This window comes from Vanessa cardui, chromosome 9, assembly GCF_905220365.1.
Source record: "Vanessa cardui chromosome 9, ilVanCard2.1, whole genome shotgun sequence".
NCBI lineage: Eukaryota > Metazoa > Arthropoda > Insecta > Lepidoptera > Nymphalidae > Vanessa > Vanessa cardui.
Genome location: NC_061131.1, coordinates 9,543,046 through 9,571,018, shown reverse-complemented (window position 1 = coordinate 9,571,018; position 27,973 = coordinate 9,543,046). Strand labels below are relative to the sequence as shown.

The 27,973-nt window shown below is 30.9% G+C and overlaps 3 protein-coding genes across 3 annotated transcripts; 1 reads left to right on the top strand and 2 right to left on the bottom strand.

Moving 5' to 3' along the window:
• On the top strand, nt 1-3,141 carry LOC124532462 (MKI67 FHA domain-interacting nucleolar phosphoprotein-like). Its single transcript, XM_047107367.1, has 8 exons — nt 1-197; nt 276-491; nt 1,042-1,219; nt 1,293-1,393; nt 1,495-1,556; nt 1,638-2,312; nt 2,559-2,674; nt 3,042-3,141. Exons 1-8 carry the CDS (start codon nt 117-119, stop codon nt 3,122-3,124), a joined length of 1,512 nt encoding a protein of 503 aa, XP_046963323.1. The 5' UTR covers nt 1-116; the 3' UTR covers nt 3,125-3,141.
• Nucleotides 3,142-3,197: 56 nt separating this feature from the next.
• LOC124532297 (protein AAR2 homolog) lies at nt 3,198-6,242 on the bottom strand. Its single transcript, XM_047107136.1, has 5 exons — nt 5,868-6,242; nt 5,541-5,743; nt 4,887-5,132; nt 4,154-4,280; nt 3,198-3,715 (listed from the first exon to the last, which is right to left on the bottom strand). The coding sequence occupies exons 1-5, from the start codon at nt 6,068-6,070 to the stop codon at nt 3,265-3,267; spliced, it is 1,230 nt and encodes a 409-aa protein (XP_046963092.1). The 5' UTR covers nt 6,071-6,242; the 3' UTR covers nt 3,198-3,264.
• Nucleotides 6,243-20,558: 14,316 nt separating this feature from the next.
• Nucleotides 20,559-26,865, bottom strand: LOC124532617 (pyruvate kinase-like). Its single transcript, XM_047107602.1, has 9 exons — nt 26,758-26,865; nt 25,521-25,653; nt 24,023-24,246; nt 23,140-23,469; nt 22,767-22,913; nt 21,879-21,980; nt 21,562-21,807; nt 21,019-21,241; nt 20,559-20,768 (listed from the first exon to the last, which is right to left on the bottom strand). The coding sequence occupies exons 1-9, from the start codon at nt 26,794-26,796 to the stop codon at nt 20,581-20,583; spliced, it is 1,632 nt and encodes a 543-aa protein (XP_046963558.1). The 5' UTR covers nt 26,797-26,865; the 3' UTR covers nt 20,559-20,580.
• Nucleotides 26,866-27,973: the final 1,108 nt, after the last annotated feature.

Here is a 27,973-nt window from a genome sequence, read left to right as displayed (position 1 = left end):
ACAGATAAACAGTGACAGCTTAGCCGTTCAATGCTTACTTTTTTAAGTTCATCCATCCTGTACTTTTCTTGAGCCGTTAGTTGCTGTCGTAAGGAAATATAATTATAACTATAAACATGGAGGAGAGCGTTGCTTTAGATTCAAGTAAACAAAAGCAATTTGTTAAGTCTGTCAGAGGAATAAAGAAACTTTTAAAGGTGTTGTATTTTTAATAACCACGTGAAACACAAGTAACCTAACTTCTTAATTCATACTTTATTTATTTTTTTACGTAGAAAAAGGGTAAAAAATCGGTAACATCAAATACGGATGACAAAACAGTGCCAATTAAGAAACCAGAACCGACGAAAAAAACAAAATCTGAGAAGAAGCCGAAATTAGAAAAAAATAAAAAGAAAATAAATGTAGGGGTAAAAAAACCCAAAACGTTTAAGAAACGTCCAAAGAGAGGTTTAGTGTACCTTGCCCACATTCCACATGGATTTTATGAGGTTAGTTTCATAATTCTAAAAAAAAAATATAAAATATCAATGACATTTGGGATATATTACGTGATTTAAAATATTTATTATTTCCTTTTCAATAAAAAAAATATTACTCACTTGTGAAATTGTGTTTTTGTAAATGTTCCTTCAAAGTTTAATATGTTTCTTGGTGGTAGGGCTTTGTGCAAGCCCGTCTGGGTAGGTACCACCCACTCATCAGTTATTCTACCGCCAAATAACAGTACTTAGTATTGTTGTGTTCCGGTTTGAAGGGTGAGTGAGCCAGTGCAACTACAGGCACAAGGGAAATAACATCTTAGTTCCCAAGGTTGGTGGCACATTGACGATGTAAGGAATAGTTAATATTTCTTACAGCGTCATTGTCTATGGGTTATGGTGACCACTTTCCATCACGTGGCCCATATGCTCGTCTGCCAACCTATACCATAAAATAAAAAAATAAAAAAATAAATAAATATATTTGCAATGAAGCGATATGGTAACTCAAATATTACTTTATAATTTAGTTTTACAGTTTATTTGTCTATATTTTTAGCATCAAATGACAGAGTACTTCAAACAGTTCGGAGTAGTAACCAATGCTAGAGTGATAAGATCTAGCCGCACTGGAAACTCAAAGGGCTATGCTTTTGTTGAATTCAAAGAACCTTCTGTTGCCGAAATTGTTGCAGAAACTATGAACAATTATTTAATGGGAAAGAGATTGATAAAAGGTGCTTAAAATCAATCCATAATGATAACGAATATGCAAAGTGATCTGTTAATAAAATTAATTAATTGTTACAGCTGTATATATTCCACCTGAGAAACAAAAATTGCATGCTCTGAGAAAAAACTGGAATAACCAAAATAATCCAGCTAGAGATCACACACTGAAAATGAAAAGAGTATTTATTGCAAATATTTTATAAATACTTTTAATTAATAAATCAACTATAATAAGAAACTAAAAAAACTTATACTTACATTTTTCTTTATATCTTTTTAGGCCATAAATGCAGATAAAACTGACCAAAAAGAACTTTTGGTTGCAAAGAAACTGTTATCCAGGTATAACCATAACCTTTTTTATATGAACTTTTTATTGATTAATTTTTATTATTAATGATATGTTTTCTTTTCATGATGCAGTCTGTCAAATAACAAAAAAAAATTGAAAGTATTGGGTATAGACTATGATTTCTTTATGCCAGTAGATATTCCAGAAGGCTTAAAAGAAAAAGTAGAAAAAGTTGAGGATAAAGTCAACGAAGTTAGTTCCAATACAAAAACAGAACCAAAAAAGAAGGTTAAAGTTGAAGAAAAAAAAATTAAAACCCAACAGAAAAAAATTAAAAATGAACCCACAGAAAATAAAATTAACAGTGTGGATTTAAAGAAAGATAACAATAAAAATAAGAAACAACTAAATAAAAACAACATAAAATCTAATAAAAATCAACTAGAAAAGAAAAATGTCGTTCAAGAAATTGATACTAAAAAACAGACAAATAAACAACAAAAGTTGAAAGTGATTGAATTGAAGGCAGATGATTTTATAAACATTAACAATTCAGACAATGATGATGATGATGACAGTGTAGATTTTGATTCTGATGAATTTGAAAAAATGATTGAAAGTGATGATGATGATGAAGATGTTGATGATGAAAGCGATGTTGATGATGAAGGCGATGAAGATGATGAAGGTGATGAAGATGATGAAGGCGACGAAGACGATGATGACGGTGATGATTTATCAGAAGCAGATGAGAGTGATGATTTGAATAAGAAAGTTATACAAAAGAAACATAATAACATAAAAGTGTAAGTAAATTTAAATGTTTCTTTCTCCCTAAATTACATAAATTGTTTCTACACTCACAAGCTTTAACAAGTGTTACGAGGGAGGTGGAACTAGATTCAACAAAACCATTTACCAAAGATAGCATGTTGAACAATCAAACATTCATCATTCTATTATTTAAGTGATGTAGTATTGATACAGAGAAATCCAGCTATTAATAATATTTCATTTGTTTTTTTAATTAAATAATCCTAATTTGTTTTCAGTATACCCATTGTCTCCCAAAAAGATAATAGTACATCAAAATCAACATTAAAGACAAAACAAAGCAAAGAAATTCATTCTGCAAAAGTAATGGCAGAAAAGAGGAAGAACACCATCAGTAAGTAGCCCTGTAATTGCTATTATAATATTATTTTTTGTCAGTAAATCATACAAGGGACAAGTGCAATGCAATAAAAGGGTTTATATTTATTACTCTGTTCATATTCCATTACACAGCATCACATATCCCAGACCTTATCTGTGGAAAAAAGCATGACTCAGATTACTATGTCCATTTGAATGGATCAACTAAAATAAGTGAATATTGCTAAGCAGCTCATTTTGCACTTTATTCTCAGACTTGATGTGATCAATAAAGTTTGTTTTTAAAATTGTTCAGTGAATAAATGTTATAAATACCAGAATAAAAAGGAAAAGCGATCGAGTTACTTTAGTTTAACATTTTTTTTTATTTTAATTTTCAGATGTCCCAGTAACGTCTAAAAAGGCGAAATTCGAGAAACAAAATAAGAAGACATTAAATAAAGTTATTAAGAAGAGAAAATAAACATTAAAATATTCTTAGTTTCTTTTTTTCATTATTGCACTATTTTAGGATCCATATTTAATTAAACAAACAGTACTGTATTGTTATTCAGTGTTATTCAGTAGAATAAATTTAATTCATAATTTAAACAAATATAAAGATTACAAACTTAATATACAGTTATCGTCAATTGCTACAAAATCATCAAATAGAACTAGTACAGGTTTCTCATCTTCTTCATAATCATTAAGTCCTGTGAAATCCCACTTAAGTTTTTGTGTTAAGTTTTCAATAAATCTCTCAATCAAAGACAATAACTGACCATCAATCTTCTTCTTATTTACAAACACTGTACGGAAAAAATATCGTAATTTCTTGTAAATTACGTTCTTATTCATCACAATGTCTGCTAAAAAGTCACCTGGCATTTCATCAATTTGTGTTGCAATTGTTTTGATAAAATGGAAGTAAACACTTCGATATTTCAGAATAGCTTTATCACAGGAACACAGCAAAATAACAAGATCCTTCCAATGTTCGAAAGCTTCAAGAGAATGTCCAATAAGGAAACATAAGTATGTAAACTGAAGCTCTCCAATGATATGTAGAGGCCTAAAATCATATTATACATTAAGTTATAACAAAATAGTTTTGTATAAAAAAAGAAAAGAGAGAAAATGGAAGATATTAGATTACAAATTATGTGATTTCAAATCCAAGGTACTTTCAATATTACATATAATAAATAACAATGTTGGTCAATAGTATGTGCATTAAATTTAAAAAATATTTATGGAGAGATTGAGAATAGAATTATGAAAGGATTACTTTTAAAATAGGTACAGAATTCTATTGTGAATATACAATGGCTATAGAATTAAGTTATATTTTTAATAAGTAATAAAAGTATTGGTTAAATACTGCATAAAATAAACTTAACATGTACATACTGCCATGTATAATGTTTCTGTAAGAATTTAATATTAGTAGGAAAGGAATTAAATTTATTAGTAAATTTAAAATTATTGAAATGATAAATGAAATACTTACTCATCATGCTGTGCAATCATAAGGTCTAAGGAATATGTTTGATCTAAATAGTGCTGTGTTATCTCCCCTGGTGTTGAGCCTGGTGGATATTTATCTTTAGGTATTTGTGTGAACCTCATTGCTTCTCCTATAAAAACAGTTATTGAATAAATATTCTTTTTATTAATTGGAAATCAACATTTTAAGTAGTTAATAATTAATGTTAACCTTTTATTGTTTTTTTTTTTTTTATAAATGAAATAAGGATATTAAAAGCAAGAAAAAAAAGATTGACAAACAAGAGGAGAGAGGTACTGAACCATTTTTTTCTTTTATAGTTACAAATGAGAAACTTGGATTTTAACGAATTAATTGATGTGATGTTATTATAAACTTCTCAATGTGACAGACAAAAATAAAATTTATTGGTGTTTGGCATATTTTTGTTAACCTAAATACAGTATTCAATTATCAGACATCTATTTATTTTCTGTCTACTTACTATATTATGTATTCCTTATGTATTTTAAAGAACTTTTAAGGTATTGTTGTGGGTTCAAGGACTGCATTGTTATTTTGTAACAAGTTATATTAAGATAGACAAGACGAAGAGGGATAAGCTACCTCGAGGGAAGCCAGTAATGGTTTAAATTGACGAAACAGTCAGATGAAACTTAATAGAGTTTACAACAACAGTATGAAGGCAGACTATTTATGCAATTTAAGCAATTTGTAGCTTAACAATACCATCTACCTGGTGCTGGCTTTAAATCTGGTAACATAGCTTGCTCCTTTTCTTCCTCTGTGATTCTTCTAACTCTTTTAGCTTCAGATTGGCCTGGAGTTGAATCATTACTTTGAACTTCTTGTGATTCAGTATCAATTTCTATGGACTGTTTTGGCTTATTTCCCCTTGGTCTATCCTTATCACTCATTGGCAGTAAGTCCACCGAAGCTCTGATAAGACCATTTTGTGGTGATAGTTTCTGTGCTAAATCACCTGGAACATGAAAAATAGACAAGTAAAGACGAGTTATTTAAAAACATACCTAATAAATAAATAGTAAAAATAACCTTTTTTTAAATAAGCTTTTATTGCATATAAAAAATTGAGCCAATCCTGGGTGTAGAATCAAGTTTTGCTTATCATAAAATGCATCATCATTGGACAGTTCCAAGTCCCACAAAGTTGAATATCAACATTTTGGATCAGTATATCAACATGTTGATATTCAACTTTGTGGGATAAGAGAGGTTCTAATTTAGTTTGCAAGATATGACTTAAACTGACTAACACACAAACATTGCAAGTTAAATGTAGCTAATAATTAATTCTTCATTGGGCACTGCCTATTAAATTTACAACCATTATTTTAATATATTGTATATATTTTTAATTGATATATACCTGTAATTTGAGAAGATAATTGTTTCCATTTTTGCCATATTTCATAGGGATAAGGAGCTAAATGCTTATCTATGTTGAGCAAATTATCTTTTAATCGCTGAATACTTTCTTCACTAATTTCATCCTTACTGATATCTTCTAGTTTTTTATCCCACATTTTAACGACAAACTCTTTTTTATCAAAGTAATGCATAAATCCTGATCTATAAAGGAAAATTGATTAGAGGAAAATTTTTTAGAGGTAAAATAACTGAAACAGAAATAGGTTTCAAATTTAAATTGTTGTGAAATAAATTATGCATTGCGAAAACATTTTATTAAAATTACCTCGGTGAAATATCTCCGGTATCTTTGCTCACAGCGGAATAGTGAATATAATGAAGACCCGGTGGAATCATTTTTATTCCTCGAAAATCTTCTTCGGTATTCCAACATTGCATATCAATACCAAATTGTGTCTCTTGGGGCACACCGAGGAATACAAATGTTCCTCCTTCAACGAGGAGCTTTTTAGCTGTCTCCTGGTCCATTTTGCACGTTTGTGCCGTAATATGATACAAAAATGTAACACCTCAATATGTTTAAATCAGAATAAACTTCTTAAGGGAACATATATTGACCATGTTTTTATTTTTTCACTATTAAGTATTAGTATTTGAACTACTTCGAATTCATTTATCAACTTTGACAATTGACAGAACACATTTGACATTTCATATTCATATACTCCTTTTTACGTTGTTGTAGTTTAGTTAATTTTTAATATAATAAAATTGCGCGAAGCCTTGTTTAGAAAACATAATGTTTTTGTAAATATAATTTATACTAATATAAATGTGAAAGTAACTTTTACTGTCTATCTATTGCTATTTACGACCAAACCACTGAATTGAATTTGGTAAAATGTAGTTTGACGAAAGCTATCAATATATATATATATATTTATATAAAGGCTATTTTTTGTCTATCACCTGACGAGCAACTAATAAAATGCAAGTGGGCTAAAACTAGTGATTTTTGAAAATGTTGCTATTAAAATGTTAAACAAATATAATAGAAGGGCCACGAAGGTTTATATTTGATATAATTTTGGTTTTACACAATAATTACGAATTAAAGTAACATGAAACGGAACATATTTAAAAAACACTAATTAGCGTTCAATGATGACACTACTTTTTTTTCTCGCTGGAAAAACGCTTTACGCGCTTCCCCCACGTGATGGAAATTGGAAGGGGGGGGGGACTGTGACTCCAGATTCCTCTTGACATCTTGAAACCACTTATATCTCAGTTTATTTTAAAGTTTTGTTGAAGTAGATGAATACATTGGTACAAAACATACGTCAGTAAAGCTTTTTTTCGGAGTATCAATAGTCCGTTTTAATTTTTTACAAAAAAGTATCTCAAAGATCGAGAAAAAATGCATAAGTATGAAATCCAATGAGGACAAGTACGATCAGTGGGCTAGTCGCAGACAGCAGTGACGTCATGCGAAATATAGATCCGTTTTCGCGCGAAAATTTAAATTGACATTTGGAAAGTAAGTGTTTCAAATTTTTAATATAGTTTTGGTCTATCCTATATGGAGTTCTTTAAAATAAAAATATCGCATCTTCCCTATTATGGATCTCAAAACTTTGATTACTGTCGATTTCTATTAGCTGTTAATGTTCGTTGACATATTGATTAAAATTTTACATAGGTACGAATTACTCTAAATTATGTGTGTTTTTGTTTTGATGCACCACAGTATTATATTAATTTACTTAAGATAAACTGTTTCTATCCAAAATATAAACAACTAGCTGAAGCAGCTGATTCTCCGCTTGGAATTCAGTTTGTGACAACAATCCTCAAAATGTGACAGAAGTAGCTCATGTTTGTCTTTGGGGTTCAAAATTGCTTTGTACCATAATATTTCATCAACAGCGACTCATCGAGTGCTTAAACCATAAGAGCGTAACAGATAATTGTTTTATATTGTAAAATCACTCCTAAATGGCAATAGAATATGCTATTAAATACAATACAAACCTATTATAGAGAAAAGGTGCAAAGTAAATTTAATCCGATGAAACAAACAAAAAGTAATTTTATAGTACGTGTTCTTCATTTGTTTTTAATTTTAAATCAATCTCATGTTACAGGTGTCAGTTGTGTTTTAGTTTGCCCGTATTTTTTACAATAACATTAATAAACTTATATTAATAACTCATATTTATTAATTGCTTACCGAATACAAGATAAGTTATTTAAAACGCCAGATTTAGCTCGTTTTGTACTAGTCAATTCGACAGACGAATGAGCATACTCGTCTGGTAATACTTACCTATACATTTAGGTTCAATGCGAAATTCCCACCAAAAATTCGCCTGAAATTTTTGAGTTGCCGTGGAGTGGTTAACACAGAACCTGCTGTTAACTACAGCACCTGATTTTTTGTTTTAGTACAGATTTTTTTGCCTAATTATTTTTCAACAGGTGACGAATTCCCGTCTCGAGCACCACTACAGCGAGACGGTAGCGGCAATCAGAAATAGCGTTTTAGTTATCGTTTGCAATTAGTGGATTTTATGAACTGCGCTGTATGCGATGCCTAATAAACTTTGAAGAGGTCGAAAGTGAACATATCATCGAAGAGAAATTAAAATAGAGTCTGTTAATGTGTTTTGTCTGTCGTGTTTTTTTAAATAAAAGTTGTATAATTGTACTTATTATACAAGGATTAAATGAAGGGCTTTATTACTACTATTAAATGATCTAAATAATTAAATAAGTAAGTTACGAATAGGATAATGAACTATGGTATTTAGCGGTGCTCCAAATAATATTTTCATCGTATTATATGTATGGCCAAATAGCATCATCATTTTTCGAATTTTTGACATGACTGACGAATAGTCTCCGCAATATTCACCAGGGAAATTAGGATGTAAATTTCCATTCGCTGCGAACCTATATTCTGGGATTCTTTGTTTTCATCGAAAATTTAAGGATATATATTCGCTAGGGATTTCGGTATATACGAATTGCGACTTCACATAAAATGGTCAACTCATAATATATTATGGTAATAATATAATATACTATTTTCGTGAACGTTAATGGATTCTTTTTTCATTCTTGGACTAAAAATAATGGAATAAAAGTATTTTTTATAAACGTGTTAAATCTCTATTACAGAAGGAAGCTTAGATACAAAGACGGTGGTGTTTCTTTAGTTTGATATCTGAACAGCAATTTTTTATAACGGATACAAGTAACATTGTACGAGATAAGTATAGTACCTATGTATAGTGCACAAGGGTGTGAGCTAACACCGATGTGTGTGATGCATTTCTTCAATCTTCTTCTCATAGTCCAATGGGATTACAACATAATCGGAAAGAGATCTGATGTTTTTCGTGACATGATAGCATGACTCTGTCCACGTCACCATGGCGCAGGATATCTTGGTAAAAAAACCTCAATAACTTTTATCGGCTCGACCTGGATTAGAATCTCAAGATATGTAGCCGAATAGAACAATGAGACACTTTTGGATATATATATCGAATATATTGAGTTGGTATTTTTTGGGCTTTGTGTTCTATATTGTATTTTGTAGTTAAATGGCATGTTTTCCTCGGATGTTGTCAATACCTGTTGTTCTGAAAATAGAAGATCTATTTTCAGAACAACAGGGTGTTTGGTGTTAGGATTGAAACTATGTACAAACTAGTTGCGTCGGAGTTTTCATAGTGTTAGGGAAACTTTTAATAGTGTTTATGTCCCCAGAGAGTCTGAAACGTGCCGTCGGAGTACATCAACTATGTACTGGTTATCTTACAAGTTATTACACATTATATACTATCACTAAACTTGGAAGAAATCTTGGAAGGGTCTTATGTTTTATAACTTTCTAAACTTATTTTTCACTTGCTACATGCTGTTAAGAATTTTAAAAATGGTATTTTTGCATTAACTAAATTATAATATTGTTTTCAATTAAAAGTGTATAAATCATTATTAAAAAATAGTACTTTATTTATTAATTTATGGCTAATGTATCATGCTGAACACGACAGGAAAGTATAAAATAGTATTACTTCCACTTTCTGTAACATAATATGCTGAAACGAGGAAGACGATTCATATTTTCATGCTTATTAATTCAATAACAGTTAAGCTAATAAAAACCTAAGCTTTAGGTTTTCATTCAAAATTTAATCTATCGAATTATAAAAAAATAAAATTTCAATTAAAACGGATGCTACCAAATAAATTAAGCATAAACTAGAGCGCATGTTGGGATAAAAATTGAAGTACGTGGTTTTGAACCCTTGTAGTGGCTTAGGATGTTCTCGTAAAGGTCGAGAGTATCCGTCTTGTGATACGCTCCTTTGAATCTTAACTGCTGTCTGAGTATTCGAGGTAATAGTCTTATATTATTTTATAATTCCCCACTATTATCTTTAATGACCATTATCATAATTTTGCAATTTAATATTTAAAAACAATGTTTTTGTATTAACACGGATTCTTAAGTTTTTTTTTTCTGTTTTATTGAGTTGTATTTACGGCATTTGAAATTTACTTTCTGCCAATTCAATATAAACAAAATAGTAACATACAAATACATACAACACAAGTACAACCTTTGTAATTACAACCGTAATATCATTATCATTTCATACATGTATCCTTGTTATTTATTTATTTATTTATTTAAAGTTATAAAGCTAATGTAATCTTTAAGCAAAATGGAAGTAAATAAAATTTATTGCTGGTAGTAATATTTATGAATGCAAAAATTTCTTGAAAAATCTAGTGATTTTTATGAATACTAATCACATTATTAAATAAAATATATAAATGCCTACATAGTATTAAGAATTAAAAGCAAAATCTTTATGACTTTAGTAATGTAAATATTTGAGTAAATGGTGAGGCCATTTAACGTATTAGAAATATCACTGATTTTACTTAAAAAAATAGAATATATTTTTGTAAGTTTTTCAGAAAATTGCTTTCCAAGTAGTCAATTAGACTTTATGCAGCTATTGGCCAATGTTTAACAAGGCGAGTTTGTTTATTTCCGATTTCTTCTCGCTTAATCCGCCGCCAGTCCTCCAGTTATTGTTTCTGTTATTGGCGCGGAGAAAATTGAATTTGTCCACAATCCACCGGATTGCATTGTGGCTAGAGGATCCAAACCAAAACAAACATTCAATTTTGCAATCCAGTTTTAGACTAGTACTGCACGATCGCTACAACGTTGCAGGTGTAAACTACCTATCATTTTCCAATTAATAATAGAGATTTATGGATTCTTGATTAATAGGTATATTTTTGCTGTCAGTTTTAAAATTTAATGGTCTTTATTTTTTTTAAGTTAAAACTTCGTGCATGAGGTTTTAAGGTCATGATCAAAGCAAGGTTGTTCCACCAATGGTCAATCGTGGTAAGACAGTTATATTTATGACTTTATAACAGTCTTATCACATCATTTTTGTTCATATTTTTTTGTTAACTCTGACGATTCAACGGACTTTTTTACCATTTATTTTATAAATATTTAACATTGCTACATCTTTGACACTTACCCATCGTAAAATTTTTACAATTTGCCTAATAAAATGATTTAATTTTAAACCGTTGAAAGTGTGGGTTGAATGTAAATAGACTCTGAAATAAAGAAACTTGATTAAATTAATTAGTAAGACCGTTCGTTGGCGACTAATTGCACTTTTTTGTTCGGAGTTTTTTTGTAAGCGTAAAAGAGGAAAGTCAAAGAGATTATCATTATAAATTGAGAAATAAACATAAAGTGTTTATGGTTTATTCTTTTGTTAAATCTAATACAATTATGCCCAGCACTATTGTTACATTACAAGCGTCTGCTTCTTGAACGACGATACACAACAAAACCTACACAAATACAAGAAAAATAATACTGACGTAGATTCTTTACTTATCCCCTGAAAGCTCTTTAAATAATTTAATAATATGGAAAGTAAGGAAAATAATTTAATAAATCGTTGTGGAAAGGATACGGTTATTGCGTATCCTGTATCCTTTCCACAACGATTTATTTAACATATATGTATAAGTATATTTTATATATTTCTTAGATATGAAAACACTAAGATTAAATTGAAATATTTGTTGGAAATAAAAGCGAATCGAAACACACTTCAATAATAACTTGAAACTTATTTAGAAGCACGATTTATAGGTTTTTTTGGGGTTGAAATATATTATCAGATCGCATATAATCAAAGTAAGCGTTAAGACTTTTTGTATAAATAAGCAAAAAATTTTTTAGCACATTATAATTTTTCCAGCACGGAATAGCCTTACGTATCATTACACTTGCCGCGTAGTGCTGAATTGCTGAGTAAAGCTACGTTCGGTTTCACGTAATACGAATGTATTGTTACGTGCCTCATTAGTCACGAGCTTGATTTATGCGGCCAGAGGAAAATATAACCATTGTATTAACTATTCATCGCTCAAGTTGTGATATATCTGCAATTTCCACTTCCATTTTGTTTCGCTTAATAATATGATATGTTTACGCATAATAACACCAATCTATACTACCCTGATATAGTTTGTTATTTAAATTCGATGATTAGTTTGTAATTAAGTTTCAAATAATTTATTAAGGTACTATAAATGTGAAACGGGAGAGTAATACAAATGTTTTATATGTAATATATACAAAACTGTTCTACTAATCAAATTTAATTAAAAGAGAGAAAGCATGGCAATACCGAGTACATTGAATGCCAACCTCAACCTTTTTCAGGTTTTCTCACCTGGATTAGGTGCAAAGAGGACAAAGGCAAAAAAGTCGCTGACGAGGATCGCGGTCATAGAGGGATTGTGCCCTATCATCGTCAGAGCTCGTGTCGAGAGCCCGCTAGCCACTAGAGCTGAAAGGCGAGGCGAAATTGTTCAGCCAAAGTGCACGTTTCAAATCTCGTAAGTTCGTATTACGTATTTTTCGTCGTAAAATGATGGTTATTTTTTCAGGGTTATCCTTAGAAAATACGTTTGTTTTAGAAAAACAGTAACTATGATAATGAAATAATTAAGTTTTAATTTTAAATAAGTTAGTCTCCATAAGTATATAATATAAATTAGCTACTATAACAATGTATAGTGACATTTTTAAACATTTATATTAAATCATACTAACGATTTTTTTATTTATGTTATATACGTTACGTTATTTATTTTTATTTTTACGATATAAAAGCAATGACTCATACATAAAAACAATATGACTTAAATTATCTCTAAAACTGCCCTAAAAATTGCGTCTCTGTTTGAAAATAACTTCTCATAAGAACATACTGTTTGTATTTTAGACACATCTAGAATTTAAATATTAAAAATATAGTAACAATTTTCACGAAAATTATATCCTATTGTATAATGTAATCGCTTGGACGATGTTGAGATTAAATCGGTGGAACGAGGTGAGAGACCTGGGTATAAATTTGGATAATAACCTAGAGATTGTCGCGTGCTTGAATTCCTTCTTAACAAGACCCTTCGAACTTCTAAAGGTCTGTGATACTCGCCCTATGATACTTCTTTATAATTATTTTGTTTTACTCATAATTGAATACAATTTTATATTAAAGAACCTACAGAAAATAATTAAGTTACATCTTAAAGGCATAGCGCGGAGTCAGACTGTTGAACGTTTAAATTTATTGTCACTTACTAAAGTATCGGACAGTGTTTTTATTTAAAGTAGTATTTTCTTTCTCTTTTCTATCTTGATTGATTTATTTAATGTTAGTGTTTATTTCCCTAATAAAATGTAATAAGTTGACTTGGTAGACCTTTATGTCAAGGTCAGCGGCGCATTGGAAATGTAAGATGTTATTAATATTTCTTGTGGTGACCCATTTGTCCATCCGCAAAAAAAGACTGAGGCTAAATCACGCATTTAATCATATTACAAGTATGGATTGTTTTGCAGGTAGTCGTTGAACTGAGTTGCTTGTTTTACGGTCACATGTCGAATATCGGTTGAAATTAAAATATTATCTTTAAAATATTCACATGCTTTGATTATAGGAAAGCATTAAAAAGTCATTTTTTTATCGTTAACTCCATGTTAGTAATAAAAAATTACGTTTTAACATTGAATTAGTTTTAAAAGCAATAAATATGCCTTGGATAGAGATAACTGCGAAATGCTCGAATAAGAATAAAAATAAAATTACATTTAAAGGGACAAGCTTTAATATTATTTTAATGTAAATAGATTATACTTTTAAATAAAAAAACATATTATAGTATTTATTATCATCGGAACACAATTTAGTTCATTGTCTTTACAAATAAGAGATAATAAAATTTAATTGCGATTTTTAAATTAATTTATTATATTATGAATGTATCACTTGGTTTATGAATATATTTTAAATACATTTCGAAAATGTATTATTGTCAATGTATAAACAGATTACACATGTATCTCTTATGTATTCTGGAAGATTATTCCAGTATAGCAAGCGGTATGCTCGACATAACCTAGTTAGTACGCGCGATGCCTACCGTCGCATCAAAGGAATCTCTAATGATTGCATTCGTAAAGCAATTAACATTGAAATTCTGTTATAATATTATCGACATATATTCAGTTACAGAGTCTTCGAATATATGATAAAATTTTCCTTTGCCAAGTATATTGAGGTGTAGTCATATCAAAGTAAATTAACTGAACCTGAGTGACCAACTGCTTGGAGACTAAGTTGGCGATTGTCGTTCTTAGATTTGAGTCTTGCGCTAGGAAGACTGGGTTGGCTGGCAGAAAATGCTGTTATAGCGTTAAGTCCGCCCTTTGTACTTGTTTTTGTGCAATAAAGAATAATAAAAAAAAGATGTATTCCCACACTCACATGATTTAAACTTCTTTTTTGCGATGTAATTCTATTTTTGATTTATAAATCATATTACAAAAAGTATGGACTGCAAAAACAGGTAATTCTACTAACCTTAACGATAATGATACGCCCCCGATTCTATTTCGATCCAATGTCGACTATTTCTCGCAAAAACTGACATCAGCTTAACCGTAACTGAGATCCAATTCTACTTTTTTTATATAGTTTACGATTCGATCTTGATTATATCCTTTTTTCCACGTAGTGGACACCTTCAAAAGAGTACCCGGGTCCTTGGGGGGCTATGTCGGATTTTACCCACTAAAACCAGTGCGATGGCCATCCTTGGTATTGATAGGAAAGGCTGCTGGATCGTATTTATGCTCGGTGGACCTCTTCTTAGGGGGTGATGGTGATCTCGCCTCATTCATTTTTAGTGCGTACAGTACGCGAAGCCATCTCAGCTGCCGTCTGAAATAGGAAACGTAAGGCCGCCACCGCACGCGTCTTTAAATTGTATGTTGATTACTTTAACTAAACTTTTTAATAACAGTTCCATTTGTTTCACCGACATGGCCCAGGCTACATTAAACGTTTCACTAAATTCCGTTAGAAAACATACTTAATTTCTGTTTATGATTCATCTCGTGCATGTTAATGTTTACCACATTGCTTGCATAAGTTGGAAATTTTTTAGCGTCATGTATATTCAGCAACTGCATTGTAGCTTGGTGGAGTAAGCTCCAAATCCTTTACATTTTTTAACAGTAGGTCATTTACGGTCGGTTACTGTTTTTCTACTCCATTAAGTTTATTACGTTTGCATAATCGTATAATCTAACTGCGTCTAAAAAGTACAACTTTAAAATACCACTAAAGTACTTTTATTTAACAATATTTTCTCTTTTAACGCTCATTATTTAGTTTCCAGTGACTCAGTTCGGACCAACTTTGAGAGTGAACCAGTAATGTCACCGCTTAAAGCAAATTATTGTTTGAAAATTAATGGTATGTGCTTAGATTAAGCAGTAATGATACCTGTGTTAATGGATGTTTTGATGGCAAGGATTTGTGTTACATTTTGGAGAATTTGTAGTAGCCGTATATTCGATGGAATATTATATCGGACACATTATATAAGTATTAGTTTATAGTTCATCAAAAGTCTGTAAATTTCCCGCTACAGGGCCAAAGCCTTTTCTCCCTTTTGATAAGTAGGTTTGGAACGATAAGTAGGTTTGGAACGTATTCCACCACGCTGCTGCAATGCGGGTTGGTGGATACACATCTGGCCGAATTTAGTTCAATGTGTCAACACATGTAGGTTTCCTCACAATGTTTTCCTTCATCGCTGAGCACGAGGTGAATTATAAACACAAATTAAGCACATGAAAATTCAGTAGTGATTGCCTGGATATGAACCCGCAATCATCCGCAGATTATAGTTATTATTAAGTATTATTTTTTGGTAACCTCCGTTGCCTATAGACCAATTTCGATATTTATAGTTTCAAATAATAAATAGGTACATTAAAATTTTTAATCTCCGATTTCACCATCACAGGTTTTTTCAATTCAATTTTTCAAAATTTTGTTCTTACTTCGACTATTTCCCTATTTATTATTACAAAAATGATGAAGTTTCAAACAAGATTAAAAGATGAATTTAGAAACTATCCTAAAATTCACCTGCACTACCTCTGTAAAATTTTTGTACGTCTTGGCTGTGCGTTGTTTGTGGTCGTTTGAAAGTATTATTGAGTAGATTTATAATAACTTATTCTTTTATTTATTGTTGATTAACTGCCTCCTTGGTCTATTATCTGAACGCTGCATATGGTGCTAGCGTCCCGGGTTCGTATTCCAAATTACATAATCTCCCAAATAACGTGGTCACTAAAATCATCAACCATATTGGCAAAATTTTCATTCATCTTACTGTTATTATAAGATTTCCCCATTCCTTTAGTGAAAATCAACAGATATTGATGACAGTTATACTCTGTTCGTAAGTAGAGATAATATTACCGCAAATTCTTGAGGCAACCTGGTGCTTTCTTGTTGAAATAGTATTCAGTGAATATCATTAAGAGGTCTATTGTGTTTGTGAATCTTTGAAAATGTTATCTTCGAAATCAGTTAGCGCGACCAAATAATTGTGATTCAGCAGTTTCACAAACTTCTTTTTTTTTATTATGATGAAAGTGGGAATAAATATTATATGTAAATTAATCAATCAGTTGTGTGTTCCATCTGTTCTTTCTTTAAAGATAATATCATACTTGTAGTACATTTAGCTAATCCGGTTTCAGATACATTTATTACCGAGGCATGCTTGACATATTTGACTATGGAGCGCTGCGAATGAATGCGCCTAATTAACGTCACTGGTTACGGACCACCGGCCGCGTAGCTCGTGTGGTATTAGCGCCACTAGAGTATGGTATGGCTCAGCCAATTGTCACAGCTATTGTCTGCTGGCTATAATATTACGCAAACTCGAACTCGACGACTTACGTGGTCGAGTGGTTTGTACACCGCTTTACATGGGTACGCCTATAACGACGTACGATTCCCGGACGAGTCGATGTAAATTATCATTAGTTTTCTATGTTGTCTTGGGTCTGGGTGTTTGTGGTACCGTCGTTACGTCTGATTTCCAAAACACAAGTGCTTTAGCTACTTACATTAGGATCAGAGTAATGTATGTGATGTTGTCTCATGTTTATTATTTATATTTATTAAAAACTGAATATTATTCCACCAGGTTATTTCTGGGCAGGTGAATATTCTTATTTATCACAATTCACATTGCGTATCTCATATAACTAACCTGGTATCAATTAATCTCGTATATAAAATCTTATAGATTTGAGATGTCTCAAACCTTCTACATTGATGAAAGTATACAAATAAAATCAAAGTATACTTTATCCAAGTAGGCTTTTACAAGCCCTTTCGAATCGTCATTTAACAACTATAATAATTGTGAAGCTAGAAGACGTGACAAGAAACTCAGTAGTTACTCTTTTTCAAAATTTAAAGATACAGTAAAGTTAGTTAAATATAATTATATATATGTAATATATCCTGCCTGTACGTCAACAAGTTTTATTTCCACGCTTTTATATCGTCTGTATAATCTTGTAGTTATCAAAATGCCAATGTATTTTTTTTTACAAATGATTTGAATTTATTATTGATTTCGGTTAAGATGCACGCGTTCTAACCACTAGGCAATCTCACCTCTTTATACAATTTTTATACGCAAGATGTTTAATACACAATTTTTAATGATAATACATAATATTTAGCATCGTGTGAAAAGACAATATTTGAGGCTGTTAAGGAAGTCTGATCATTATGAACTACTCCAAAACTGTTTGATGTCATATGAAGTGGACGTGGAGTCAGCTTCCCCAATCAATCGCGTTACCGCTTTTAATCGGAAAGGCGAGACTTAAAACGAAAAAAGGGAGACAAGACACCTTTAAGAGTTACTTTAAGGGTTGGGCCTTGCATAGAACTCGCTGACTGTCCGATACCTGGGAGACTTCTTTTTCTAGTATCTTTATCTAGTTCGATAGCACGAATGTTTGCGAGACACTACGATTAATCGCTATAAGTTCGAGAATTTAACATGTTCTAATTTAATTGCACTACATTGGATGAATTAGCATGAAAGAAGCAATTTAGTATTGTGATATATTCATTCGGAAATATATTTTATATGAACACCATTTAACAGTGGTCTTGTATTATATATTATCTGATAAATAAATTTCCAATTATTACTTGCGATATTGATACTACTTTATTTCTTACAATCATTGTCTTTTTTGTTCGCAATTAAAATAAAAAATAATTGTGAGTGTCGAATTAATTTACAGTTTTTTTTATAATATAAACGTTATTAATGAACTTAAGTTTTTTTATCCTATTCATATATACACATTTTAAGAAAAATAAGAGTATCAGAAAAGTTTATTATAACACAAATAAAAAAAAGAAAGTGAATTTTTTTACTTTAACTTCTTCGGAATTTACGTAAATAGGTCAGAGGAAAAGCGAAGTTAAAATTGCCCCGAATCACGAAGTAAATTGATTAGCCCTTTGAAAGCGAGGCGTCGATGTGGACGACGCATTAATTGGGATGGGGACGGCTCTGATCGATCAAATTTTGCATTCGCTTAGCCAGGACCTAATTGATAACCTTGCCTTGATGATAAGTATAACTGGTAAAAGTACTAAAAATTAAATGAAATAAAAATTTGATTTAGATCCTTTTCAAACTCAATTAAGTTTTATGTGTTTTATGTCTATTGAGTTAGAGGTAAATATCGTGAGGTTACCGCGTAACCTCACGATATTGTCCTTAACCTGTACGAAATTTAAAAAATAGGAAATTTTCGATCACGTTAGGAATTTTATCGATACTTATTTTTATTATGAATATATTTTTATTATGAACACAATTTAATACGTATTAGGTATGTTAGCTTCATCAGGTTTTTGTAAGAGTAGATGTTACGCCTTCGGTTCCGTTAAGTTTCCTTGGAAATTTAATAATTTTGTCAGAAATTCTCAATTTTGTCTAAATGGCGATGCTGTTCTTCTTATGAGAAACGAAGTCACGCTAATCTCTTATAATTTATACTAATATTAATTTTTAATAATACTAATATTAATTTAAAAGCAATTTTCTGAATAGAACATATCATAAATATTTATTTACTAATTTAATAAAGAAATATATAAAGTTGAGTTTTATTTACGTCGTTACTTCGTTCGTAAAATTTAATTAATACGACCCTTGACACTACTTTAGTTTATATATAAAGGTTTTTCGTGTTATATTTAGTGTGGCAACCCTATCCGTCGGTCTGTCGACTCCAGCTCGGTAATCGGTGTAGGTAATTGCATCCGTTCGAGGCGATCTGTTCACTGCTGTACCTGGACTGCACCTTTGTCATCCGAATATAGCTTTATAGCGCGGACCGTTATTGCTTGGTAAATTTTCTTTTCAACACGCTGTAAAGTGTCAGCAAATATTTCAAATTTAACTCTTCGAGACAAAAAGAGTTTCAAAAATGTGAGTGTGCTTCACGAATTGATTGAATGACTTTTTTTAATGTCATACAAATCTCGTAGTTTATAAATTTTAATAATTACTATACTCCAATAAGTTAAGAAATGTTTTATTTATTTTACATATGTCTGCTATATTTATTTGAAGACTCTAGTTGAGAGTTATTGAATTTGAACAATATCATTTATATTTTTGTATAAAATGCATAGTAATGAAACGAAAATAACAGCGTATGATACGTTATTATTTTCTTGTAACATGCACGTATACATTTCCATAATATGAGAAGTTTAATAAAAATTCTCCTTGAAAATTTTTGACGTAGCATGTAAAACATGAGCCAAGAGAATTTTCAAGCAAAGCCTTAAATCGTCTATCGTATGGAGCCGCAATGACGACGGCGATACCTTTTGGCGCGAACCGGCGTCTCTTATATACCTACCATCCAATATTGGCCGACTGACATACGGATATCAAGAATGCATTCGATCTCACAAACTTAATTACAAAAATAATGTATTCACAAAAACGAGTTTTTATCACAAGCCAATTTATAAACAGTTACAAGAGTTTTATGAAACATTCGATAAAATTAAATGTTTTTATGAATATTCTATAAAATTTATTTAAACAGTAACATCACGTTATCACTTATTTTAAGTAAAATATCATATAGTGAAATGTTACTGAAGATGCTTATTGTTTGAAATGTCGAAAGATCTTCACAGCGGTATGTATTTACTCTTTAGTGTGAAGGCGAGGTTACATAAATTCAATTTGAGCACCTCAGAGAGCTCTGCAAATTGCCTCGTCGACCAGCAAGCAGAGTTAACCCTTTGATGTCGATCACCGCCATTCCATCACCCAAACGTTTCGTGAGGTCATTCCAAATCATGAATTTTTATTTCGCTCGTAAAGCGTAATGTACAAATACATTTTAATTAACTCATGATAGGGTGTACATATCTACGGTATCAAAATTATTAAAAACCATATTTCAAGTTGTTTAATAAACATATAATAATTGTTAGGAAATATAACATTCGAAAATGTATAACTTATTGGTTTGCCATATCGGCAGTTGCATAAATAATTCTCATGGTATTTGTAGAGCCTGAACCTTGTCTCCAACCAGAAACCAACACTATGGGGTCCCCTATTCTAATAAATCCTTGTCCCATTGCCCATTTCGTGCAGAAGTTTACGCGGCTGTCTAGATCTTGCTGCCAGTCTGTACATGGATCAGCTGAATATTCAAGAAAAGGTATATAATTAGTAAGATATTTTTATAATTAAATAAGCTAACTTATATTTTGAAAATGTCTTAATTTAGATGGATTAGGCGTACCCTAGAGCGGTATGGAATAACAAGTTTATTTATTTTTTATTAAACGTGACTTAGGAAAAAATAGAAGATGGTATACCATATTCTAATCTAAAATAAATTATGTATTTGCACTCATAAATAATTACATTACATTAATGTGTAGTTATACCTTCGTAAACAAGTGGCATAATTCCTCTCCACATATGTAGCTGCCTAGCGATGGCTGCGTATCTGGTGACAGCTATGATTGGACATCGCGGTCTGTACTTCGCTACGACTTGAGCAGATTTCCCCGACGAGGTGACGACGACAATTGCAGCTGCCAAGGACCTTTGCGCAGCCATCACCGCCGACAATGCGGCGCCCGTCGTTTGATCACAAGGAAGAGGAGTCTATTCGTTAACATTATTTAAACATTAATTGTATACTAACATGACTTCGTATTTTTTAAATTTTGAAAAAGAGTAACAATTAAGTTTCTTGTCGGTTCTTCTCGGTAGAATCTACTTTCCGAACCGGTGGTAGCTTCACTTAATTATAAAATGACCATTCAAAAGTTGTATAAGCCTAGTTGAATAAAGTTTAGTTAAAGTTAAAGTTCAATAAACAAAAATCATTAAAAATTACTAATTTTAATGATCATAATTAAAAAATAACAAGTACGGGGTTTTATTTTGTGAGATATGTAAATTAATAGAAAATATTTAAAAACCTTTTCAATAAAATCTTCGAAAACTTGCTTGCTCCATATGCATGCTTCTGCTTCCTTGCATATTGTGGCCATACACGCCACGGTGGCCGCCGGATACTGACCGACTGCGGTTTCCGCTGAAAGTACCAGGGCATCAGCGCCGTCTAGGATACAATTTGCTATGTCAAGCAATTCGGATCTGAGAGGTGTTTCCTTATAACGCATACTACTTAAGAGATGTGCACTTACACAAACTGGGATGTTTGCCTAAAAAAGTTACAATAATAAAATATAAACGTCAAAACATAACTTTTATTGAAGTAGTAAAAACTCATTACTTTATTTGCTCGTGCAATCATATTTTTCTGCGCTATTACTAATTTTTTAGGTGTAATGTCCGAGCCCAATTCTTGTCTTGTAATCATAATGCCATTAGCAATCTGAAATGTTTAGATTTTTTAAAGAAGTTTGCATTTTTAGACCAATTTAGAAAAGCTAATAATAAAATCACCGTGAAGATAATTTTAATGTCAATAGATAAACAATTATCGACGGCCATATTTCGGTACGGTACGATGCATTAAGTACGCGGAATAACCAACACATTATTTCCCATGATTGGCGGCGCGTTAAAGGTTAAAAAAAGGGGTAATATTTCTTCTATGTCTATGAGGGGTCTGCTATCAGGTTGCAAGTTTGTGTGTGTAGTTTCATACATTTACATAGCATAGTATATGGGATATAATGATATATATTAATGATTTTTTTATAAGCATTCAATACAAGTTCGTCATGGTTTGTAGTTTGAGGAGAGTGAAAATTGGTTTGAATTAGAATGGCAAGAAATGTATTCCCCAAACATATTCTCCAGGAGGCTTTAGTATGGATATTTGTCTTAAAAATGAGCTAAATGCTATTATTGAAATGAAATTATAAATGGATTTTTTCTTGAAATATTATAAAGCACACTATAGTCTTTCCTTCAATAAATGGGTGGGACAATCGAATGAGGACTATTTGTAACAGAAAGATATTTAAAGTAGAATTTTATTATGAGTGAAATTGGCTCGAAAACATGACTTTTACGTATTTAATATCGATCTTTAGTTAAATATTATATGTAAAAATACTTCTATGCGCCGAATATCCTATAATGTAATAATAATACAAATCTTAATCACACGTCAGAAGTTTGTTCCACTCGCATAATGCAATGTAGCACTTACTGATAGAATGTCATCGAAGTTGCGAAAACCTTCGATAGTTTGGATGTTGGCGACAATAGCTATTTTCTTTCCTTTCTCGCCCATTAAGTGCCTGAGCTCAGTAATAGCATTAGCCGAGTTTACGAAAGACGCGACAAGAATGTCCAACTGAAAAGAACTGACACTTTATTGCATTAACTAATTTTTGTTGCTGACTTACTTTGTATACAAAAATGGAAAGTACTTTAAATGGGTGTTTAAAAGGGTGTTATTAATGAGTTTTATTGTATTAAGATCTTTTAATTCTACAAGAAAGACGACAGTTAAACTCTAATACATATTATTTATATAATGAAGAAGTTCGGTTTGGTTTAAAAGAGATGTGGTTACTTACTTGATTGCGCACTGCCATATCAATATACATTTTGTCAGTTTCAGTATAATTAGGCATATCGAACGTTACATTGGGTACGAAGACATCTTTGTATGACCCAAGGAAACCACCTCTTTCGATTTTACAAGTTAAAGTTGTTGAGGATATCATTTCAACTTTGAGCTGTATGGTCTCATTGTCTAATAAAACGTAATTGCCTTTGCTCATCTGCTCGGCAAAGTGCATGAAGTCAACATAGACGGTGTAAGTTGAACACCTGTCTTTATAGGTTTCGTCTGTTGTTAACCGGACTACTTCTCCTGCGATAAGTTCCACGCTATCACCGTAAGACTGTGAATAAAATGGAAACACATGCATTTGTTTGATAAAACTGCTACAAAACTTAAAACTGCTGTCTCTTAACGCAACTGAAATCCGAAACTATTATGAGATTCTGTTTATTCAGTTTACCCCAGATTCGAAATTCGAATTCATGTGAATCTAGCTTTACGTTTGGTTAATGCATGAAATTTTGATAATGTTCTACTGCTTTATTTATTTTTATTTAAATAACCTGCCCATGTTCTTAAGATTTATGATGATAATATTATATAAAATATACCATTATCAGTCATCAATGTGAACGGGAGATCAACAAAAAGTATAGTTACTAGGCGGAATACACACACACACACACACAACCACTTGAGATGTACACATAATTATTAAGTAGTAATATTATTATAATTTTATAATATTAAAATAGAATCAATAAAGTGTTCTTTAGGGCAATTTTACAAATTAAATTTAGTTTTAATTTAAGATACAATAATGATAGTTTTCGGATGTTTTGTTTAAAGTAAGTACCAAAAAATAATTAAAACAAATAATTAATTAGTCATACATCCGATATAAAACCAGTTCTTATCTTCCGGCCCGGCAGTCGGGCAGCAATGGCTAAGGGAAAAACTTTTTCCATCTTTATACTGTAGTTTCTTGCTGTCTGTCGTAGCGTTTTAATAGTTTCTAGATGTTCGTCTTTGGTTCCAAAAGATAAATTCAGTAGAGCAATATTCATGCCAGCTGACATCATTTTCTCCAAAACTTCGACTTCCGTGGTAGATTTTCCTTTAATACAAAGTAAAAATATTTATTGAGGTATATAGCTGTATAGTTTAGTAAAAATTATCACTACTGGGCTGGGGTAAGGTTTGGAGGTTATTTCACAACTACGAAAATTAATCAAATCCATTTCATCGCACATAATAATTTCTGGTCAACAGGTTGTTCACTAATTTTCATATATTAAATTTAATAAAACTGTTTGTCATTTTATTGTATGCGTAAAATTTTCACACGGTAATACAATTTCTATATTATAAAACACAATGGTTACGAATTATAAAACCTATATGGAAATACGTAGCAACTGTACTAAAATTGTATGTATCACACAAATGTTTTGTTCAATGTATTAATTATTTATGAGTATATTCTTTTAACTTCGTTCTTTCTCTATTTAGCTTTATTAACTTCTATATATATATATATATATATATATATCACCACATCTAATATGTATATGTTATGTTTAATATAGTATAAAACAAATACGTTTCTTGTTTTTGTCTATATTTCTACTTCCTTCTTATAAATCACCAAACGGTTTTGATACGGTTTTCAGTAATAGAAAAAGCTATACACGAAAAAGGTTTGTATATATTTTGCGATTCTTAAACTCTACTGTATGAAGATTCTTGTTTTTTCGCAATATTTATTTTATTAACTATTAAAGAAGGATATATCTGATAAGTCTACTTTATTTTTCATTGATAAATGATAATAAGCATTTAAAGATAATAATAACGCTTACTTCAATTTTTTAATAATATTATTGTCACAATATGTCCATTTTATGTGAATTAACACGAGATAATCGAGTGATTAGAATGCGTGCATCTTACTCGATGATTGTGCGTTCAAACCTAGGCCAACACCTCTGTAATTTCATGTGCATAATTTGTGTTTTTTTCAACTATTCCTTTAGATGGCTGGTGGTAAAGGAAAACAGTGCGAGGAAATGTATCTGGCTAATTTTAACGAAAATCTGGCAAATCCAGCATTCCAATGTTGGTAGAATAAGTTATAAACCTTCTCCTCAAAAGAAGAGAAGGCCTTAAAATTATTATTATATTATAAATTTACAGGCTGTTACTTAATATATTAAATAATAAGAGTGTGATATATTGAAGAATAGAAATCACGTGGTTCGAGAGTAATAATCTCTACATTTGTCACGAGGTGTATCCCGAAACAGATATCTACTATAGTTATGTATAAACAAGAACATATTATCGTATAACATACTCTTAATATACATTTACTGAGTATGTTTGAGTTACCCATAGTTGCTATGATTCCAGTAAGTCTCTGACAACCCGCTGGCGACTTGATGTCCAGGTTTAATATGTGGTCCAAAGGCGAATGAGCGTGCGCCGCTGGTAGCTGCTGCCCCGGTAGATCCATGGCATCATACTAAGAAATATGAGGTTAGTTAGAATCAAAATGTTCATAAGAAACCTAGTAATCTATGGTTAGTATTAACAATAATAATACTCATAATTAGATTGTTGATTAAGTTTGTCTTCTTAAAGAAAAAAAGAAACTAGAGGTCTCTTGAGATACTTGTTGGAAAAAGTGGCTTCCGCTATATATTACATATTAAATAACAGACACAATGAAATAAATTATCAACCTATAAATGAAATGACAAGAAAGATATTTTTTATACTAAAATTGTATATTGGATTTTACACAATAACAAAAATATATTTAAATAATAATATATAAAATCGGATATGATAGAAAGAAGGAGACTGGATGAGCCTTGTAAAAGAACGTCGTTTGAAAAATAAATATTTCAATTCTGCCACATATCCTATCCACCAACAAGCATTGAAGCCGTGTGGTTGAATAACATCAAAACGGCTTTCTCCAGGAGGAAACTTTCCTTTTACGGTTTTTGGTAAGAAAAGGCCTTTTGCCTAGCTCTGGCACATTTGCAGGATGTTTCTGTATATTTTACTTGTAAGATAAATAACAACTAAACATCAATTTGCTTTTAATATTTGTATTGTGAGACATTTACTGCAGACTGGGTGTGTCTTGTTAGTGTCTCGCGAACTTTGCCAGCACGTCGTATCGTTGCTTCTAGTTATTATCAAACTGTTGTTAATGTTCCCTTAGCTTCTGTTTAGAGAGTTTATTTATCATTGAATCTATATACGTAATGCAACAGTATGTGTAGTCTCATTGTGAAGATAGTTTTTATTCGTTAAATAGTTTAATGACCTTTAACAGTGATCTGATGTAGAGACGGATTAAGAGATAAATTAATTGGAAATTATGGGCGAGTAATTGCTCGTTTATAGATAAATCCCATTTGATAATATTTCCATAGATCTGTCATTTTATTATGCACACTTATAACATACACAATACAACACTACTTAATACGATGCATGCATGTATATAAATAATGTTTTACTCGTATTTCTGTGTATTTAAAAAAATATGTAGATTAATATTTGCTTGCTACATAATTTAAGACGGTTTTGTTATTGGCTATAGTTAGTTTACCTCATCAAGTTTTTGATCATCTTCAGTTGGCCACACCATTTTATTTGATAACGTTTGTTAAAAATAAATAACTTATAATAAAGTGATAAATTTTATAAATAAAGAAACTCAATAACACAGACGTTAGCTGCCATCAAAAGCATAAAGATTAAATTGACTTATAACGTAAGAGGTACAATATTCGTTTTATTTTTTATGAAATATTGCACATTCTTTTATAACGTTTATTTATGCAATTTATTTAAAATTATGCCATTTCTATATTTTGTAAAATCTTTTGTCATATGTGAATATATTTTTTTTATACGATTTATGTGGTTTTTTAATAAAGACGACTTCTTGAATTAACAAATGAAAGGAATACTAGACAAATACGAAACTGCTGTTCACGACCAAATTAATGTAGCTTACTTTCAAAAGCGTACGACGTACGTTTTATGTATACTTAAATTACATAAAAATGTCAAATTCTTTATTGAAAGAGCAGTAAAACAGAGGGAAAAGGACTAGTGATGTGAACTGTTGGAACTTTCATAACATACATTTTCATTTACTCTATTTGATTGTAGATGAATGCATAAATTACAATCTGAATTTAATTAACAATATCCATACTACACAATTCTGGAAGACTGTGATTGTCTCTATTTATACAAAAGTTGACTATAACTTGAATACAACGAGGATTATTTTATTTTCAAGAGTTTAAATTACCTTGTTGTTTTATTTTACTTAATGGACCTGTGGTTTTATCCGCGCGGAATTTATAAAACTATAACTATTGCACACAAAACTTAACGGATTGCTGAAAACTCTAATCTACGTTTTTTTTTCTGGGACTTAAACTATCTCCACGAGCACGACACATTTCTCCTAAATCGGTTCACTTACTGTTGCCATTACTATAAAGGATAACACATATTTAAAATGATGACTTATTTCCATATAGACGTCATGGGCATTTCAGAGACAAAGATCATAAGATTATTATAACGTTACTTTTAAATATTCTTTGGAATTAAACTAAAGTCGCATCACATAAGATTGTCACTATTTGTGATAAGTTAATTACAATGTTCCAATAGTACTTTATTATAAAACCAAGATATTAAGTTTTTCCATATAAATTTTCTCTTTGAAGTATAACCTTTCTTTGTGTAAAATTTTAAAATGAAACATTTATGAGGCGAAGTTTCACTTTTGCTACATATACCGA

Coding starts and splice junctions, on each gene's coding strand:
- LOC124532297 (XM_047107136.1), bottom strand. CDS start 6,070: ATGGACCAGGAGACAGCTAAAAAGCTCCTCGTTGAAGGAGGAACATTT. Junction 5,133..5,540: donor ATTATCTTCTCAAATTACAG/GTATATATCAAT, acceptor TTCATGTTCCAG/GTGATTTAGCACAGAAACTA. Junction 4,281..4,886: donor AGATTTAAAGCCAGCACCAG/GTAGATGGTATT, acceptor CTGTTTTTATAG/GAGAAGCAATGAGGTTCACA.
- LOC124532617 (XM_047107602.1), bottom strand. CDS start 26,796: ATGGTGTGGCCAACTGAAGATGATCAAAAACTTGATGAG. Junction 23,470..24,022: donor GAACTGGTTTTATATCGGAT/GTATGACTAATT, acceptor TTTTATTCACAG/TCTTACGGTGATAGCGTGGA. Junction 21,981..22,766: donor ACTTCGATGACATTCTATCA/GTAAGTGCTACA, acceptor TAAACATTTCAG/ATTGCTAATGGCATTATGAT.
- LOC124532462 (XM_047107367.1), top strand. CDS start 117: ATGGAGGAGAGCGTTGCTTTAGATTCAAGTAAACAAAAGCAATTTGTT. Junction 492..1,041: donor TTCCACATGGATTTTATGAG/GTTAGTTTCATA, acceptor CTATATTTTTAG/CATCAAATGACAGAGTACTT. Junction 1,220..1,292: donor GGGAAAGAGATTGATAAAAG/GTGCTTAAAATC, acceptor TAATTGTTACAG/CTGTATATATTCCACCTGAG.